The 21,747-nt window shown below is 35.0% G+C and overlaps 1 protein-coding gene across 10 annotated transcripts in view; it reads left to right on the forward strand.

Moving 5' to 3' along the window:
• LOC122787535 (aldehyde dehydrogenase family 3 member A2-like) overlaps positions 1–21,747 on the forward strand; it is a 644,066-nt gene that overhangs the window by 59,649 nt on the left and 562,670 nt on the right. For 9 of the 10 annotated variants that reach the window (XM_044054295.1, XM_044054297.1, XM_044054301.1 and 6 more), the window contains one exon: positions 439–670. The exons of the other annotated variant lie outside the window; for it this stretch is intronic. In XM_044054295.1, the coding sequence (XP_043910230.1) occupies positions 439–670 (232 nt within the window). The remainder of the gene's footprint in view (positions 1–438; positions 671–21,747) is intronic. 10 annotated transcript variants of the gene reach the window in all.

A 21,747-nucleotide genomic window follows, 5' to 3' on the forward strand; every position in this document is an offset into this window, starting at 1 on the left:
GTAACTGCAGTAAAATGTACCAAGATGGTGAAAATTCGATTAGAAGCTGCTTGGATAAAAATGCCTTAATGAAGTAGGATTATAGCTCTCTGTGAATAATGTTACAACACAATAAGCATTCTCTCATTATTTCAGTGCATCTCTGTTGTAAAATTAGGTGACTGGCATTTGCTGTAATAATGGGTGACTTTTACCACATTTTACTTATGTGCAGCTTTCTCACGTGTGCTAAATTTTTAAAAAGTCACCACTACATATCATGTGCTACAGACTTAAAATCTGTTTTTTGTTTTACAGCATAGTGACTTTGCGTCATTTATGTAACAGTGCTGGTAAATACTTTGTTTCTGTAACTGATTAGGGCAACATTACATGAATGATTTGATATTATTTCTGTTTTGATGCTCTTGGCCACGTATGGTATTCTTACCTTTACAGAACAAACTCGACACACAGGTCTTTGAGATAATGGGCCTTGAGGGTGAAATAGCATTGCTATTGGAAAAGCTTACAGAGTGGGCAGCCCCTAGGCCTGTGGAGCGGAACTTATTAACATTAATGGATGAAGTTTACATTCAGCCAGAGCCCCTTGGAGTTGTGCTGATCATTGGAGCATGGAATTACCCATTTCTCATTTCGTTGCAACCTTTACTTGGTGCAATTGCAGCAGGTGAGTTTAGGAGTTAAAATGAATAACATTTCATTTCAGTTCAGTATTTTTTTTTTTAATTTTTATAACCTTTTAATGTTTCTAGATTCAGATTTGCAGCTCTGCAACACATATTGTGGTCCATCAAACATTGCTCTGCTACAGCTGAACAGACTGTGGAATGCCATAGTGCCCATCCTGAATTTATTTTCTTGCCTTTGCTTTGGTCTTTCAGATCTTAGAAGTAATCAGTGAAATTGCTTTGATGGGAACTGTGTTGGCTGTCAGTAATGCCTTGAATAAGGATGTATATTTGATGGTGGTGATTCTGACTAGGTGGTATACCTGGAATGTTGGAGGACCAGTTAAAAGCCAGATGGACTGAGCACACTTTAACAGTCTTTGTGTTTTAGAAGGTTTAGTGACAGAACTGGTTACTTGCACTATCTGCTGGTGAAAGTTGGTGGTAGTCGTATTTTATTTTGAGGATTTCTGTAGCAGGTGAAAATGTAAGGAGCCTATGTAGGCAAGAAGCTAAATAGCTCAGCTGTGTGGACAGTTGTTAACATAGCTCAACCAAACTCTCCAGCTGTCATCTTTTCTAACATTTTTTAATTGTAATAATATACACAAATTACAATATTTATTGTTACCCAAATTTGAAACATTAAAGAAAAATATCTTGTCATATTTTTTTTTTTTTGCTTACTCTTTCAGATTTTCCCGGTTAGGGGTCGCCACAGCAGAACTCCGGTCCGCTCATGATTGGCAGCGGATTTTACGTTGCCGAGTTGCCAGCCCGACGCCCAACCTTCAATGAAGGCATGCCCATTCACGCTCACACCTACCTGCATGTCTTTAACATGACTCGACCGCGGGGAGGACATGCAGACTCCACACAGAAGGTGCTCCAGCCGAGAATCGAATGGGAGAACCTCTTGCTGTGAGGCTACAACGCTAACTGCTGCACAACCGCGGCTTAAAAATATCTTGTTATATACAAATACAAATCTAAAAACATACATTAAGAAAGTGGGAAAATATAAATAATTCAAAAATGTGGGTACATTAATTATTATAAGTCTGTCACCATCGTGTTATCCTTCTAAGTACTGCAGATAGTTGTAAAGTGATTACTAATCCTGCAACAGGCATAAATTTAAATCCAGAAATATTGAGTAACATACAACCTTGTGTAAAATTACCTACTCCCATTCTCTCATTATATTAGTTATTCTTAAGATTATATTTCTCTGTGAGAACATTTAATAGAAAAGAACAGAAGTTTCATATTGCTACAGTATAGATTGTGTAGCAAAACCAGTCACATACGTTTTGTCTTCATCTGTTTTAGATATTTTTCTGTGCTGTTGAACAGTCATGTTCTTCTCATTTAAGTGATCCACAGTGTATACGCATGAAGAAGTACCACAATTCACCCAAACACCAGAATGGGGCATTTACTGTATTAAGTACTTTGGCTGCATTACAGAAGTGGATAAATCTGGAACCATTTGCATAGTCACCTTATTCTTAGTAGACCAAAAATGTCTTCACACAGTGTTAAGTAATTGGTTTCTTGTGTCAGCTGATTTAAGGATGCAGAGTGCTACATACAGAGTAGTCTTTTTTAACATTAGGTCAAGTGTGTTTTTTTTCATTCATACCAGTTTCCATCTTGAGAACTGCAAGTAGCTAATACTTCAGAAACAAGAAATCTGGGCTTTCAAAGTTTTCCAAAACCTGTGCAATTCTAAGATTCTTTCAGGCACCGTAGTTTGAACTTTCAAGGGAGAGAACTTCTAAAATGTCTGCACATTGATTAACATCTTAATTTCAACTTTACTAGTGTGATAATAGAAACTGAGAAATGTGAGTCAATGAAATTGTTTTGGGGTAAAATTCAGTTGCTGGCCAATAAGTATGTTACCTGGATGCCAGCCAAGAAGAAATTTAGAGAAACAGAAAGAAAATCAACCAGAAAAGGTAAAGAAAATACTGGCTGGGAAGTATCCTGCCACTGTTCAGCAAAAAGCAGTGCATGCTTCAGCTCTGGTACAAGACGTCTTCCAGTAATTTAGAGGAAAAATAAATCAACTTACTCAAAACTAGTTATTAAGAACTGATGAAAATGTAGAAATCAGAGATTGTAATGAAGACAAAGCTAGATGAATATGAGGCTTCTTAGAACTAGTTATTAAGAAGAACTGATAAAACTGAAAATCAGAGATTGGAATGAAGAAAAAGCTAGATGACTATGAGGCTTCTCAAAAACAGCTGTTTCAAAAATAAATAGTAGAGTTTGAAGACAGAGAGCAAGTAGAGAATACCTGAGATTTTATGCTGTACCAGTGAAACTGACAGGAACAGACTGTATTAATTGTATGAAAGTACAAATAACCAACTGGACTAGTGTTCCACAGCAAGAGTTGTTAATTGAAAAGGCACATCAGGTGTATACTCCAGACCTGGCCATGAGAAAACAGCCAAGACCTATATGAGTAAAGATGCATTCATAACAGCAGAAGGAGTTGATTCTAACGAAACTGCAGAAGAAGGGAAAAGTATTAAAAATTGGGAACAGCAGTGTGTTTGTGGAAAATTATTATGCACTGTGCATCAGGCATAAGAGAAGCAGATTTATCCCAGCAATCATGGAACGTTGAGTGGCAGGAGTGAGATTTATGCTGCTGCATCCAGCTGTCTTCAGGATATTTTTCATGGGGGATCAAATACATTTTTTGATGCAGAATAGGTTAAGGAGGAAATAAAAAGTCTACTAAAAAAAGTGAGCCAGAAAGCAGGAAGTAATTCTGCTGCTAATTCTTCTGACATTAAAGCTCATTGAGAGACTTTTGCCACTGAAACCCTTCCCATTGTTCCAAAGGAAAATACTTGAGAGACAGAAAAAAGCCCATGAATTGACTAGAAGAATCAGGAGAACCTTGGACTTAAACCAGAGTCTAATATTGGGAGATGGAGAAGATCAGGAAGATGACCAGCAACTATGAAATTAGTGAATAAGTGTGAGACAGTAAAACATTGGTCAGATTTGTGAAATATTGCTTTTCAAAAAAAAAAGTGGCTGAGAAAAGACTGGAGTTTTGATGAACTTGTGGATGGACTGTAAAGCATATACACATTATAAAGACAAAAAAGAAGTAACTGTAAGTAAAACAGCTTTTGTTCATATTAGTATTTGTGTAAAACATTTCATGATATGAACTCCATATAATATTGTAAAGCAGTTTTGTATAATGTGTAGTCAGTGGTGTGTTAAATGTGTGTGGGGGTGAGTCTTTTCAGTGACTGTTGTGTGTGCGTACCTTTTTAAGGTGTAAGAAATATAGGTTAATACAGAATGTCACGAGACGAAAGGCTGAACAGAATCAAGTTCAGGTTAATATAATGCTGTGATCATTGGCTGCTGGGGTAGGGTTAGGGTGTACTGATTATATTTTATGCACAATTAAGATGATGATTTCCATTGTTTTTACAAGGGTGAATGTCAAGTTTAACGTCCTTGGCTTAAGTTGTAAAAAGTAATTTATTTGTAAGCAAATAGACTTGAAAAGTAAGACAACATAATGAAAGCCATGAAAAATGCTAAGCTTCTTGCATCTGCAAAGATATTCACTTTTCCCCCCTAGCAAATGTTCTCACTGAGAGACAAGAAGTATACATCTGAAGGCAGTTAGTCAGGAGAATTCTGTATATTTTATTCTGAGTGAAATTAACAAAGATTTCTTCACACATCTGTAAAGGTTTTTAGCTGTTTTTTTCTCATTACTGACGTCTTTAAATAGAGAAAAACTGTCTGCGGGTATAAACAGTTAATCTTGAGAGTTTTGAGCATTCTTTGCTGAAAGAAATGGCTAATTTAAAGGTAGAATGGCATGCAGTGCAGTCCAGTGAAAATTATAGTTTGAAATTATGAGAAGCAAAGCCTTCTCAGCGGCTTTAATACTGTAATGCACTTATTAAAAGAGTACATAATTTAGTTTTATTTAAAGGTAGAAACTGCACTTTTTCTTAGTGCTAAAAGTTAATGTTATTTGAAGGCAATACGTACTGCTTTTCACAACTGAGAGAGCAATAGAGATAAGAAAAGAACACACAGCAATCGGATAAGTGCGAACACAGGCTGTAGCACACACACACTAGCATGGCTAACCTTAATTTTACATTAGGTTCTGCCTTTGGGTGCAGCTGTTGATTTGGGGCAGTTGTTCCTCTCTGTAAAGTTAAACTTCATTTGTTGAAAATGTGCATAGTTTTCTCCATTTGTTCCAAGTTTATAGAGGACTGGGGTGTTCTGAAAATGTATTTCATATTTTTTGTTTGCAGGCTTTCATTAAAGCAAAAAAAAATGTTTTGGAAAATGTGGCATAGGTTCAAATGGAAATGAGAAGAAATGACTGTGTAAATATGAGTCTGCCAAACATTAGTGTGTGTATCTAAGACAATTGTTGGAAATACAAATTCAAAAATCTTGCACATATAATACGTTGAAATAGCTTTTTTATGGTAGTGGCTACTCTAGCCATGGTATCTTGGAATTTAAATGGCTTTACATGTATAGACAGAAAGGAAAGAGCATGGACATATATTAACAAATGCAGATTGCAAACAGCACTGCTGCAGGTGATACATTCAGAAGAAAATGTGAGTGTGAATTTGACAAATTTTCAGGATGGATATTCTGTAGAATATCATGGAACAAATGAAAGGGGGAGTAATAATACTAAATGTTAGAGGGGCTCAAATAGTGATAGAAGAGGAAAAAGAAAATAATGGTAGGTTTGTGATAATAAGGAGGTATTCACGAGGTAGATGATTACACTGGCTTGTATTTATATTCCACCAAAAACTGCTATTATTGAGTTTAAGAAAATTTTGGCAGAAATAATCAGCTTTCAGCAAGGAATATTATTTATAGGTGTGGACTAGAACTTGATTTGCAATGGTGAGGATGTATCAGAGGGCCCTAGAAAGGAAAATGTAGCAAAAGAGGGTAGATGACTGAAGAAATTTCTGAAAATGTTTGATATGGAAGACTTGAATTCAGTAGTAGGAACTCAAACATAATTTGCAAATTATTCCGCAAGATAAAATAACTGGGCTAGACTGGCTAGAAACAATGTTTTATATAATCATATGCAGTTAATTGAAAATGTCAGCACATATCCAGTAACTATTTCAGATCATACAAAGATAAAAACTAAGATAAAATGCAGGGAAAAAAAGTAAAAATGAGATGTTGGTGCTATCCAACCTACCCATTGAAAAGGGGAATTTAAGGAATGGCTAGTAAAAATTATTCAAGAGTTGTTAGAGAAGATAGAAGTTTCTTCAGACGAAATAGCCAGTGAGCTGGATAAAATGAAAATGTAGTTTAAAAAATAAGGTAGAAAGAAAAGAGAAATAGATACAATTAAGAAGTAATAGGAATTATTTAGAGGGGATGACAAAAGTTAAAGTACTGTAGAATAAGGGCACTCTCATAGAGCAAGAAAAGGAGCAACTGCAGAGTGCTAATGAGAAAATGAGGGGGTATTTTGGATAATATGTATGAGTTTAGAAAGATTGCTGTTAAGCAAATATTTTTTGATAACTTTAAGTAATGCTAAAAAGTTTTTGTTCTCTAATCAGCAGAAAGTCGAAAGAGTTGTCGCCAAACTTAGGGAAATGATTAGAAACATAATCAGAGATCCTACAGAGGTTTTAGAGTTATTTCAGAATTTTTAAAAAAAATTGTATAAAGCAGGGGAATGTGGAAAGCAAGAAAGAGCACAAATGGAAACATTTATGGAAGACTTAATTATGCCACAATTCGTGGAATATGAGGCTCAACAACTAATAATCAAGATAGGAGGAGATGAGATTAAAAACTGTGATGTATGATTAATCTGCAGGGAAGTCTCCAGGAACAAATGGTATTCTTGTAGAAGTTTGGAAGTGAGGAGGGAAGAAAGTGATAAAGATCTGGAGATTTTGTTTAATAGTACTGTATTTGAAAAGTAGAAGTGCCAGCATCTTGGAAAAAAAATTGCGGTGGCTGTATTACTGAAAGAAGGTACAGACCCATCTGACCTAGGGTCATATACACTGATTTCAATTTTATACCACAATTATAAAATGTGTATGGCTATACTAGCTAAAATAATATCAAATGTGTTGCCAACATTGTTAGATATGGATCATTGTGGTTTTGTGGAGCGGAGGCCATACATTTGACAGTATTAATAGAACAATGGTAATCCAGGGGGAAATAGTAAGTAATACTGCTGTTGCTGGTGAGACTTGATACAGAGAAAGCATTCAACAGGGTAAGCTAGTATTTTGTGAGTAGGGCATCAGTAGCATTTGCATTCCCCGATAAAGTAATAAAATGAATTAGGAGGATATATGAAGGATTTGAGGCAAGAATTAAAGGGGGAGGTTTCTTCTCTGCAAGTTGTGTTTGAACAGAGGAACCAGGTAGGAGTGTCCTTTTACCTCTTTATTTGCTTTATATTTAGAGCCACTGGCAAAAAAATAAGATACTCAGAAATCATAGGATCCTAGGAGTTTACTAGGTTAACAACCCTATAGCCTTTTTTAAGGCTAGCCATTAATGCCCCAATTTCCCCATTTATCAATGCCCACAAACTATAATGGCTTTGGCATATGTCTGTGCCATAGGGCATCTATATGCTGTCCCTCGCCATAAGAGACACAGGTGATAAACCTTTGGTCTAAACTGTGTTTGAGTAGGCTTAGGGAAGAGCTCTGCTTCATATGAATGGGGAGTTTGTTCCAGAGTCGGGTAATGTCTGAGACACATATCAACATGTTTTGTTTATGTCACAGACTAGGTTTATATCCTTAGATCATGTAATTCTAGTGTTGTTTGTTTTGTGAATGTGTAGCAGAACCATCAGGGCTGGATCAGGAATGCCTTGTAGTCTCCGCTCAGTATTCTGTATAAGACCGAGTACAGAGACAGGGCTTTGAGGCAGTCTACATAGGACATGTTATTTACACCCTGTATTCTTTTAGTAAGAAACCTCTGTGGCCATTCCAGCTGCTGCAAATGCCTAGACAGGTATATGACAAAGACTGCATTGTATTCTATCATTGGTCTAATTAGGGCTGAGTATAATGGGACTGCAATCTCCTTAGATTTGGATGCCATGTAAAGGGGTTTTCTCACTACTCTGGACACATGGTGATCAAAGTTCAGGTTACTGTCAACCTGATTTCCCAAGTCCCTTAACACACGTCTAAGAGTAGACCCATTGGTATCAATGCTATAATTTGCAGGTGTGGTCATCTTCCCAAAGGGCATAAGTATGCATTTTCATGCATTGAGTTTTATGCCAAGGATTAATTCAAGGATATAATTGGCATGATAAAAAAAGTTGGCTTTATGTGCAGATGATATTTTGTACCTGATAAAATTAGAAAAGAACATCTCAGTGTTGTGGGACGTTTTAAGATAGTTTCAAGTCTTGTCAGGGTATAAATTAATGAGGATGAAACAAAGACTATTACCATAAATTAGGTACCCAGTCATGACTTGGTTCAGTGATACTCATATTTGTGGGGCATGATAAGATGAAGTATGTAAGAGAATGGATTAATAAGGCTTCTGTTATGACCGCTAAGGATAAGTGGGAAGAGATTAAACAAAGGATAATTTAAAAGCTGAGAAAGTGGAAACTCTTGTTTATGCATATGGATAATAAGACACAAGCAGTGAAAATAGTTGTAGTCCTTTTAGTTTTATATATAGGTCAGGCATATTTCTGTTAACCAGAGGAGACGTTATAGACGACAATTAAGAAAGTGTTGAAGGAATCTATCTGGGAGGGAAAGAAGGAAGAGTTAAGTGGGATAATTTAATTCTTAGAACAAAAATCTTCCAGAACCAGATCGGTTAAGTTAACTTTTTATTACATGCTCAAGTACAACTTTCACTGAAAGCTTCTTCAGACATAAACTATTCAGTAAAACAAACAATTTAAATACAAAATTAAAATCATATAGCAAGTCTTTTGTTTCTTGTTTTTCTGTTGCATTAATCAGGTCACTCCCCTAACTTGTTCAAAAACAACTTAAAAAATCAAAAACTTAAAGCGATGCTGTGTGTTAGTCTCAGCAATATGTTTATCTAAATAATTAGTTTTTATTTCCCAATTTATTTCAGACAGATGATCTCCTATTCCCTCAAGTTTATGGTTTGTTTTCCTATATAGTATGCCTCATAGGTTTTGCATTTAGCCATTTAAATAATGTTTGTAGTATTACATGTACTATAAGCATGTAGAAAAAAAGTATTACCATATAATGGATGTATAATAAATTTGTCTCTCCCTCTCTCTCTCTATATATATATATATATATATATATATGTAAATATAGATATATAGATCTATCTATAAATATATATATATATATATATATATATATATATATATTTAGATATATATTTAGATTTTTATATATATATATATATATATTTATTTATATATATATTAACAATAGGTGCATTTATGATCTTGGAAAGTACCTTGTTTTTTGCTCACCAATAAATCACTAGTCTTTTGCTGTTCTTTATAACATAGTTTATCTTTTAAGTTATAACATCTTATATATCCAAAATTAGGTTTATCATTTACTACATTCTTAAGTTCTGGTAATTGATAAGCCAAAGATCAATATTTTCTAATAATATTCTTAACACTCATGGCATTCCTATTGTGTGTACAAATGCGTATCCATGTATAATTTTTTTCAATAAACAGCATTTTTATTATTGTTCTTTCTAATTACATCAGTTTTATTTATCTCAGAAAAGATAAGTTTTGCTTTAACTTTTCTTTTCTATTTGATATCCAACCTTATTTTATTAATATTTTGATGTTTATAATATCTCTGTATGACGTCATTAGTTATAACATTCATGTGTTCATTCATGTTAATATCCAGTGTGTTTAACTTAGCTGTTTGTAACATTTGATTTTTAACACATTATTAAACATAAAGGGGTGGTGCATACTCATCCGATATAAATAAGTGCTCCTTTTGATACTAAAAACACCACTGGTAATGATGAATATCCACAGACAAAATATATTCATCGCTGGCAGTGGTGTTTGAGTATTCAGTTTTAAGTTTTGAGTTGGTGGTGCAGTGTTTTTATAACTTTTTTTGCTTGTTTTCTTCTTTTGACAATCTTTCTATGTAAAGTAGTTTCTAACTTGCCTACAGCATTCTTTATAAGAGTTATATCCAAACAAAATAATTTGAAACTCATCTACTGTTTGCTTGAAGGTTAAGAAACCTGCAGTCTCTTGCATATAGTTAATAAATGCTTATAATGTAGTATTATCACCATCCCATATCAAAAACGGGTCTTTTACAAATCTCTTGTAAAAAAAAAAAAAGAACCTGACCATAACAGGGGTTCATATTCTTAGAAAGTATAAAATTTTCTTCCCAAGTGTGCATTATGATATTTGCATAAGTGTTAGGAGCTGGGGTGCTCATCGCGACACCCCTATTTTGTTTAAAGTAGCATTTCTGAAACCTAAAGATATTATTAGTTAACGTTATGTCAGGTAAAGTACATATTGTGTTAAGATATGCTCCATCATAATTGTTTAACGGTAATAGATGTTTCCTTACACTTTCATTTCCTTCAACATTAGGTATAGAAGTGAAAAGTGAGTCCATATCTAATGTGACTAATAAACAGTTGGTGATATCTTTATTAATAAACCATGCAAACAATTGTCATAAATCAGAAGTATCTTTCACAATTACTTGAGATTTACCTAAACCTAATTGTAGTTGCAGGTCCAAGTACTTATAAACAGGCTATGTCACCCATCCACATGCTGAGACAATTGGTCTCATGGGTGGGTGTGTAAGCGACTTGTGGATCTTAGGAATTCCATAAATTAATGGATGGTGTTTTAAAATACTGTAACAGTTGTAAATCAATTTGACCATCTAAGCTTCTTTTTTGGTTATTTCAATATAATTATTAGTATTCAGCACTGCTAACATTTGCTGCATTTGATTAGTGTATAAGATAACACTACCCCTTTATCTGCATTTTTAATAACTATATTAGAATTATTTGCTAAATTTCTTATGGCTTGAGTTTGTTCATACATTAAGTTATAATTATTGGCCCTCTGGTTTTTGGTTTATACTAATTACACTTCACCATTTCTACAGTTTTCCAAAAATCAGTTACTAGAAAATGGAAATTTAAATATAAGCCAACTCTGAGTATTGAATATTTTAAAAGAGGTAAAAGAGATGGATGAGGGATCTTTACAAAAGTGAAGGTGCAAATTACATAGAAATAAATGGAATTTGTGGGAACAGTGCATGCAGAGTAATGTCCAAGAGGAGGACTGTATTTTTTTTCCAATTTTTTTTGTATTGAATTTTTATAGAACAAGAAAATGACTTATCTGAAAAAAAAACATATATTATTAGTCAACAACACAAATAACAGTATATAAATACATAACAGACCAACAATACAGACTATTTACATGAGTGCCTAAACTGATGTAATCAAAAGAAAGAAGTCTTCAGAATATGAAATATGTTCATGTAGTGTGTCAGTCATCTCTCGCCAGTATTTCCACTACTTTCTGCTAGGAGATGTAATAAGCAGTGATCTTTTCTTTTCTTCTGATAGTTGCTAATTCCATCTGAGATACAGACAATACAATGCTTCTGAAGTATTTAAAAGTCCGAGATGTTTCACTCTTCAAGTTGGATGTGATTGGCTTACATGTGATGACTAGAAAAATCCGTAGGAGTGAACATTTTGCTCTGGGGACACAGTATGGAATGGGAGCATTAAACAAAATTAAAGATTTAGTCAACTGAAAGTTATCATTAAAAACTGTTTGAAAAAATTGGTTCCCCCTATCCCAAAATGCTTTAAGCAATTTACAGTCAAAAAACATGTGTTGCCAATATTTGCTTTCAATTTTTCTTTACATCTCCAGCAACTAATTTCTTGGTTAAACATTAATCCTAACTTGTGGGGTGTAAAAAAAAGACCTATGAAGAAATTTTCATGCAAAGAGTTTCCATTGGATCGACAGAGTACATTTAGAAGAAATCAGTATTGATTTTTTCTCAGGGTTTATTTATTAATTGATTTGTAATAGTCCCAAATGTTTTCTTTGTAATATATTTTCATGCTTTTTATTATTTTATAAACCTTTGATAAGTAGTACATTTAGGGTAATTCTGTCTGACAGTTGGGCTCATTAACTCTAATCTATTTATAACATATTGCCTTAAATGCTTTATTGTTAGCCACATATTTTCATCAAGAATAAATTTATGTTTAACTTGTTCCATTGTTAAAAGTTTGCCATTATGTAGCAGTTGATGCCAATATATTAATTCTTTTTCTTTAATTTTTTTTAATTATAGCCACATCAGAAGTATTCATATAATCATGGGTATAGGCAATATGGTGTAACAAAAAAAACATGCCTTAATTTCTGGATTGTTATTTAGATAATCATTGTATAATTTTTAATGTATCTGTTATAAATTTGGAAGTTATATAGTTCTTTTTATCCAAAATTGCATATTCTCTCACCATGCTGTGGAAATTATTAGGTACCAGCTCTGTGCATTGCAGTGACATTGACTGACTTAATTTTAACCAGATATGTTTGTGTTTTCCATCTAGCCAAATAAGAGGTATTCAACCACACGGATAATGTCTTTATAACAGATGACAAAGCATACATTTCTATGCCTGGAAGAGTTATAACCCCCCCCCCCACTTCCCAGTTATTCAAATGATGATTAATAGCCATTCTAGGTGTACTATAAAAGCATAAGAAGTTTAACATTAATTTGTTAAACTGATTAATATATTGTTTGGAGGGGAGAATAGAGAATGCTTGTATAAGATATAACAGTTTTGGGAAAAATAATCATCTTAATTATGTATACTCTGTCCTCCATTGTAAAGAAGAATCTGTTCAATTTTTGTATTAGACTTTTTATATGATGTAAAACATTGTTATAATTAGTAGTTACTGTCTCACTTGTATTTTTAGTTAGTACAACCCTCAAGTATTTGATTGTATCATCAGAAGGAAGATATTGAGACAATTCCTTATTTAAATTCCTTTTTTTCAGAGTTTATTAGCAACAGCTTTGTTTTTTCATTAAATTGGAAACCAGAAAGAGACTGAAAGTAATCAATCGATTTCATTAAAGCAGAGCATGAATTAACATTATCACTTGGGGTTAGTAAAATCTTATCAGCAAGAAGTTGTATTTTCATTTCTAGTTTATTCCCAAACAGTATACAATTAATATTTGAATTAATTCTAATATAATGTGCAAAGGGCACCCGCGGTGGTGGTGCTGCGGTAGCATTGTCGCCTCACAGTAAGACACTGTCTGGTTCAGTTCTAAGCTAGAGCGTCTTCTGTGTGTAGACATGCGTGAATGGGCGTACCTTCGTTGAAGGTTGTGCGTCAGGGCTGGTAACTCGGCACGTAAAAATCAACTAGCAATCATTAGCGGACCGGAGTTCTGCTGTGGCGACCCCTAACCGGGAAAAGCCGAAAGACACAACAACACCAACATAATGTGCAAAGGGCCCTATTAACAAATCAAACAACAGAGGAGATAGAGGGCATCCTTGCTTTGTGCCCTTAGTATTTGAAATTGAAGTAGAGAAACATGACCCAATCTTGATGTAAGCTAAAGATTTCTCATAAAATGATTTTATTAGTTGAGTAAAGTTATGTGGGAAACCATAATTTTCTAAAGGGCTGGGAGGTTGGCGTAATGGTTAAGGTGATTACCTTAGAAATGCAAAGTGCAGGGTTTGATTCTGACATGGGGTAATTAGCTAGGCTTAAAATGGCCCATAAAGGCAGTTAGCCTAGTTCTAACCTGTGAACCTAAAGCCTGAAAGTTCCATTTAATTGAGTCAAATGCATTGTTTGTGTCTAGACTCACTAGGGTCATGTTCTTCTTCATTAGATTGACATAATCAGTCAGAAAAGTTATTATTTTAATGTTGTCATGTTTCTGTCCTTTATGAAGCCTGTTTGATCCTCATCTATTAATAAAGGAAGTAACTGCTTAATCCTATGAGCATGAAATGCCATGAACATTTTGTAATCAACATTCAAAAGAGGTGTAGGTCTATAAGAGGAAAATTCATTAGCACATTTTCAGATTTCAAAATATGGGAAATTACCATATACTTCCGAGAAGGAGGTATAGCTATGCCTTCCTTTACTAAATTGAACACTCTTGACAACAAAAGAATAGCCTCCTTAGGCACACGTTTAAACATTTCCGGAATAATATTGTCTATGCCAGGCGCTTTGGTAAGTTTTAACTTATTAATCTGAGATTTGATTTCAGTCATGGTCCTGTAATTTAATTTTTATGTTTGTCTTAAGAAATGAACTTATATTTTGTGATTCTGATTCTGTAGTTTGTGAGTTAATATTAGAATAATGCATTCTAAATGCTTCCAATATTCCCTCTAAATCTGAAACTTTCTTCCTGGTGCTCGATATATAAATTTCCTTTATGTGATTTGATTTTATTATTTTTTTTTTAGTTCTATTTGCTAGCCTTCTTTGATTTCTATGACTCATTGAATAAGATACAAGTCTAATTTTCTCTAGATCAGTCATAGTTTTGTGATGTAATATTTATAAATATTTTTTATTCTTTACTTGCAATTCATGTATGCTTGCAGCTCCACCAAGTCTTTATTCCATTGTTTTCTCTTGTTTTTATACCATGCAAAAGTTTTACCATATACAAGACTTCAGTGAGTCCTATATATATATATATATATATATATATATATATACATATACATATATATATATATATATATATATATATATATATATACATATACATATATACACACACATATATATATATATATATATATATATATATATACACACACACACACACACACACACACACACACACACACACACACACACACACACACACACACACACACACCATATTTCTTTGTAAACAAGACCTAACCAGAGAATAAGGCCTAGCATGGTTTTCCAGGGTGGTCATGATATAAGCCCTACCCCAAAAATAAGCCCCAGTTAAGATAGTCAACAGCACATGACAGACTTGTTGAATTATAAAATAATATTACTGACACCCGATGACTGAGGCTATTGTACTCGGCTCACCATTTTTGGACCATTCGGACACCCAACTTCTACTCTTTGCAGAAAGTCTTAAGATTCTTTCCCTGGGAGTCCTCCACGATTCTTACTGTAACCCTGATCATCACTCACACTTGACGGTTGAGATCCTTGGCCTATAAACACTGGCAGGTGTACTTTGATCTGTCAAAGTACAGACAATGCACTTGATAATGAATAGCTGTGGTTGTATCTTCTCTTCTTAACCAGCGCCATTTTGTGTTGCCACTCCAGTCTCGTAAGTCTTCAATTAACCCCCCCCAGACAAGATGAGTGCAAAAAGAAAGAGGTATTCCGTCGAGTACAAGAAAGGAATCATGGAGGACTCCTGGGGAAAGAATCTGATGGCCTTTCTGCAAAGAGAAGAAGTTAGATCTCTGAATGGTCCGAAAATGGCGTGCAGCGTACGATAACCTCAGTCAACAGGCCGACAAGGGAAATGCTAAGAAGTGCAAGTGTGGATCATGTCGGCAACCATTATTTCCTGAGCTGGAAGACATTATCTGTGAATGGATTGCTAATAGGAGAGCAAAGGCTTTGGTTGTGCGCAGGGCTGATATTCAAGCATTTGCCCTTGTAATGACACCACAGTTAGAAATATCCCCAGAAGAATTCAAAGCATCACAACACTGGCTGGATGGCTTCCTTCAGCGATATGAACTGTCTCTAAGAAGATCAACAACACTGTTCAAGCTGTAAGATACTGAAGTTATTAAACATGCACTTGCGTTCAAGTCCTTTGTTGATGGCATCGACTTTTTTAAATACCAATTCTCCAACATGATTGCTATGAATGAAACTGCAGTGTTTATGGGCAAAGGATCTCAAACAACAATTGATCAGAGGGGTGCCTCATCAATCTACATTCCCTCCACTGGTTACGAGAGTGCACGTGTTACCTGTATTTTGGCAATTCATCTAGATGGAAAGAAAACCCCACCTCTAATCATTAGTAAGGGCAAGAAAGATAAGATTAAACATGTTTCAGGCATTTACATTCTTGAAACCAAAAAAGCCTGTTGCACACAAGCAGTTATAAGGAAGTGGGTCGATGTAATGCTGCCACTTGTTTTGCGAGGTGGCAAAAGAGGTCTACTAGTCTGGGATTCAGCCAGCACTCACCACGCTAAAGAAATGAAGAAATTCCTTGCACAGAGAAGAATAGATCAAATAATGATTCCCGCAGGAATGACTGCCTATCTCCAGACTCTTGATATTGTAATAAACAAGCCATTCAAGGACCATTTGCGCATGGAACGCAATGTCTACATTGAAAATAGAATGGAGAGAAATCAGCATGGAAACTTTGTGAAGCCTAGCCTGCAAGAGGTAGTGACTTGGGTGAAAAATTCATGGGATAAAATCACTGATAGCTGTGTTGACAATGCACTACGAGCAGGCTACTTGGACAAGCAGTGCTCATTTAAGGAGAGCTCTGTTGCCAAGCATGACAGATTGGGGCCAATGGTTCTACAGGAAATGGAGTTGCAAGAAATTCAGACCAGAATTCAAAGGTTGGAGACTTATGACAATGTTCCAGAAAAAGATGACATGACAGTATTTGAATAACTGTGAAAGCCAAGGTGTAGATATTCTGAAGATGAAATGCTTGTTGCACTGTTTATGTAGAATTCTCACACAACTGTTAAAGCGTTACTTAGAACTGTTATCCAATAACAGAGAAGTACCAAATAAATGTCATTTTGTGTACATAAATAAATGTCAATTTTTGTACATGAATAAATGTCAATTTGTGTTTATGAATAAATGTTGATTTTTTATACATGAATAAATGAGTAAATGTAGGTTGTTGTATGGTGGGGGTAAATAAGGCATCCCTAATAATAATCCCTAATGCCTATTTCAGCGGGGGATAGAGTATAAGACCCGGTCTTATTTTCGGGAAAATATGAGATATATATATATATATATATATATATATATACATATATATATATATATATATATATATATATATATATATATATGCAAATGCTTAAAATAGCGAATACTGATTTATCGACCCTTTAAGAGCAAAAGGTGGCAATCCCAAAGACACGGAACAGCATATTTTTTCCCAGGGAAAAAAAATCACTGGGCTGTTTTTGGGATTTTGCCATTTCTTCCACTGTGGTGCAATCTCGGACTTGGTATATTTAAGTAGGGGGGGGGGCAAAGCCCCCCATTTTATTTTGTTTTGAATTTTTTTTTTTTTGTGGAACAGCGATTTCTTTTCCTGCCTGATTGTCAGCTTTCTCTCTTAAAGGGTCGATAAATCAGTGTTCACTATTTTAAGTGTTCGCTGATTTAACATAAATATATATATATATATATATATATATATATATATATATATATATATATATAAAACAAAAAACATCTGTAAATGTGTTTGTTTTTGTTTTTTATGTTCACTTCTGATGTTCGAGTTTCTGAAAACTCGAACATATGCTCTCGATCATATGAGTTTCGAGATTTCAGAAACTCGATCATCTGAAGTGAATCCATATATGTAATATATATATATATATATATATACACACACACACACACACACACACACACACACACACACACACACACCTATATATGCTATTACGAGAGAGAAGGGAAAACATATATAAAAACTAGTGGAAATGACCCGACTACTTGTGAAATGATAATATGTCCAATTTATATAGGTACCCAAAATTGAAGAAAGAAGAAATAAACATTAAATACTGAATTAAAAAAAAACTGTCTGTACAATCTATGGGGAAAAAGAACCCCTACAATTGAATTGCCAAGCCATCCAAGGGCAACCTCTAAATAAATACTGATTAAAAAAAAACACAGTCTGTTCAATCTATGGGGTAAAAGAACCCTTACAATTGAATTGTCAAGCCATCCAAAGGAACCCTCTAAAGTCCCTATCCATTTTGTCCCTATGTCTGACTATCTAGTAACTATACTTTTACCAGAAAGGAGTCACTTAATATTATGTGCAATTTAACTAACTAATATATAAATGTATACCATCCCCCATATAACAAAATATATCATTACTTAAATTTGTATTTACACACTCTGATTTGCAGTGACTAAGATGAACAATAAAATAAATCTCATTATTTCACTGTTCACATCCAATAAACATAACTAAATAATAATTATTTTATGTATTCTACAAATATAGTTGAATACCAAAAGAAAGAAAAAAAGTCTATTAATTAACTAATTTGTATACATAAAATAGTGCAGTTATATAACTTAATAAAATTGTTAAACCACTTATGCTGAAATAGTTTGTGTATCACTTTAAATTGCTAGACAGCTTGAACAGCTCAAGCTTGACCTTTAACTAGTGTGGTTAAATCATGTATGGACAATTTAGCTTTGTTTTGAGCCAGACGAACTTTCATGAAAAGATTTAATTAAAGGGATTGCTCGAGCTTGTGATAGGGAGATAAGAAAAGGCAGTTAGGAAGCTTAAGCAGTAAGTAAACAGTTTTTAATCTTTAAAAATATGGCTCAAGCTTGTGAAGTGACTAACAGTAACCACCTTCACTTTACGATTATATACGTAGTAAATTAAACATGAAATGTTAGTGAAACATTTAACAGCATTAAATCTTACATTAAAAATCTAATAAATGCAGCTATTGAAAAGGTTATTTAAAACAATTATATTTTTAGCACAGATTCTATTATAAAACGTATGCAGTAAGTGCAATGTGTTGTATCATGCAGAGTGAACCAGATTGGTTTTAGATAACAACTTCACTTTTTAAATAGTGCTTAGAAAAAGCTTTGAAAGGAATAAGCAGTGTATGTATACATTTGTACTTACTGAGTTACTTTGCATCGGTATAAGGCTATTAGAGTCCCCATATGTATTACTTAATATACTTTACTATAAATCAAACATTCTGTTGTGTAGTGTTATGTTATGAATAATTTTGTAAAAATAAAAGCATATAGACAAGAACAGATAAAATAAAAAAAGCTTTTACCTTTTTCTCCTTATTGAGTATGTATACGCTGAAATTTCATTTAAGTAGTTTTGAATGCATGACAGTTGTTAATGTAAATACAAACAAAAGGAATAATAATTAAGAAACTATTTATCTTTTAGTCTTTTCTTTTTTGTCCACTAATTTCCAGTTGTTCTTCTCTGCTTGACACTTAAGTGAAAAGCCACTACAATCCATTTCTTCGGATTGATTTATGATATTATTGTTTAGTAGATATGAAACAGCAGAGTCTAATGTGTCAAAGGTTTTGGTGCCACCTGGAGGGAAAACTTTAAGTCTTGCTGGAAACAAAAGATGAACTTTCAAAATTTTCTTTTTCAGTTCTTTAATGGTAAATATTCCTTCCATTTTGTAATCACTGCAGATGAATAGTCATTATCAATTCTTATGATGTTGCCATTAAAGTTAACTGGAGAGTTTGCCCAATATGTTCTTGATACCAGTTCCTTGTCTTGAGGGGAAAGAAAGCGTACAAGTATTGATCTGGGATTGAAGTTTGCCTTTTTAGAAGATGAAGAAGTTACTAGTGACCTATGAGCTCTTTAAATGTCATAGGAAAGGGAGTCCTGTAGAATTAGAACATTAGTTAGCCAAGATGTAAGGAAATGTAACAGTGTTTTGTACTTATCTTCCTCAGTTGCTTAGAGGAAAACAGCTCTACTACTTACTTCCCTCACTTGTCCAGTGGAAAATAGTAATTACCCAGACATGTCCAACGGAGAACTCCTGTTTTTTTTCTCCTGTCTACCTGATGAATCTGGGCATCTTGGGGCAATGTAGCAGTTGCCTCATGTACACTGACAACCCTCTCCTCCTACCACCCAACACTACAACCTGTGAGAGATACATTTAAGTTGCCAAACTGGAGGCAAAGCTCTCTTAACCCAAGACTGAACTTGTCAGTCAAGAGGAGAAGGTAAACACTTGCACCACACCACACTCATCACATAGTCCCACTAAACCTACACCACCAAAACCCAGACATAGATACATAAAAACATTTGCGGAGGCTTTCAATAAAAATCTGCCCAAGCAACAGAGACCACCAAAGCAGAAATGCAAGCAACCTCCACCCCTCAACACAACCCAAAAGACACATAAACCAAAGATGCAGTGTGCCACTCAACCACAGCCCATAAGGCAAAACAGCGTACCCAACACATTAGTCATAGGTGACACTATAGTCAGCCACACTGATGTTCCACTCACTAGACTAGACAAGGAGAAGGTTACTGTTAGCTGCCTGTCAGATGCTAGGATCTGCCACATAACCCACGCACTCAGGTCACTCCACAACAAGTACAAATATGACTTAGTCATTGTCCATGTTGGTGTGAACAACCTGAGACATACCTTTCCTGCACTACATGAAAAGAGACATGTAAGAGCTCTCCGATCTTGTAATCCAGGCAGGTATGAACCTAGCCCTGAGTAGCTTTGCCCAGAATTATACTACAGTACAAGGGCAAAATGATTGATTTCAACAATTGGCTAAGCTTCTGGTGTCATTCTAAGGGGATCCAGTATCTGTCTGCTTGGGACGATATGGTCGACAGGCTACGATGCTTTGCCAGAGATGGTCTGCACCTTTTGCCCCTGGGATTCCGGATACTGGCTAAGGCTCTTGCCGGCCCTATAGTGCCTTTTTTAGGCAAGGTTCAAATGACAAACCTACCACCATAACAGGTACAGGCAAACAAAAACTGAGGGTAATGCTACTCAACGCTAGAAGTCTTGACCTCAAAATGCACTAATTTGAGGCACTCCTTAAAATGGAGAACAGCGATGTCTGTGCTGTGACTGAAACCTGGTTCAAGGCTCTGGTGCGCGCATCCCTGCATTACCAGGCCATAACTGATACCATACCTTTCGACCATTTAACCTGGACCGGAACACCAAAGGTGGAGGGGTTCCATATTCATTAAGGATATCCACACCTCCAGGCTAGTTGCCCAACATAATGCATCTGAAATTATCCAAGTGCAACTAACTCTGGGCAAAACTGCAATCCAAATTGTTGCTTGCTACAGATCCCCCACCATGCCCCAGGACTCCCATTCCTCTTTTCTTGATATACTGGAAAATATTAGGGTTCAGCCAAACACCCTAATAATGGGCAATTTCAACTACCCCACCATTAACTGGGAAAACTACTCATGTACCAACTCCTTCACTCAATGCTTTCTAGAATTCATAAACTCCAATGCCCTGGATCAACTTATCCACACCTCCACCAGGGATAACAATATCCTAGACCTAGTCATTACCAACATGAGTGACCGGTGTTCCATACCTGAAGTCAACTCCTCGCTGGTTAGATCCGACCAAAAGCTAATCACCATAGATATCCACATCCCGCCACCACCTCCCATTAAGGAAACCACTGTAAAAAATTTCTTCAAAGCCAACTTCATGCTTCTTAAGACAGAAGGGGCAAACTTCCTGACATCCATGCAGATGGGCAATACAGTTATGACTGCAGAATCCTACACAAATGAACTCTATAAGCACTTGCACGAGTGCATGGATTGTGCTATCCCTAACAGAACCAAGACGATATCCTCCAAAAAAGGAAGCCAATCTGGTGGTCCCCTGCTATAAACAAACTCTACAACAGAAGGAAGAAACTGTTGCCACATGGCAATTTGATAGGTTATACAGGGTAACAACTCGAAAATACTAGTTTTCTTACCCCAAAGCAGACCATGGAATTATTTCCCTATCCAAAACTACTTCTGTTAAACTAAATTGCTAATACTAATCTCATTCCCTCTGACAAGGATGGTAAAGTTTTTGATAAATTTGGGAAGAAAGTGTATTCTTTTGC

Source organism: Protopterus annectens, chromosome 13.part0 (assembly GCF_019279795.1).
Source record: "Protopterus annectens isolate FY-2018-M chromosome 13.part0, PAN1.0, whole genome shotgun sequence".
Lineage (NCBI taxonomy): Eukaryota > Metazoa > Chordata > Ceratodontiformes > Protopteridae > Protopterus > Protopterus annectens.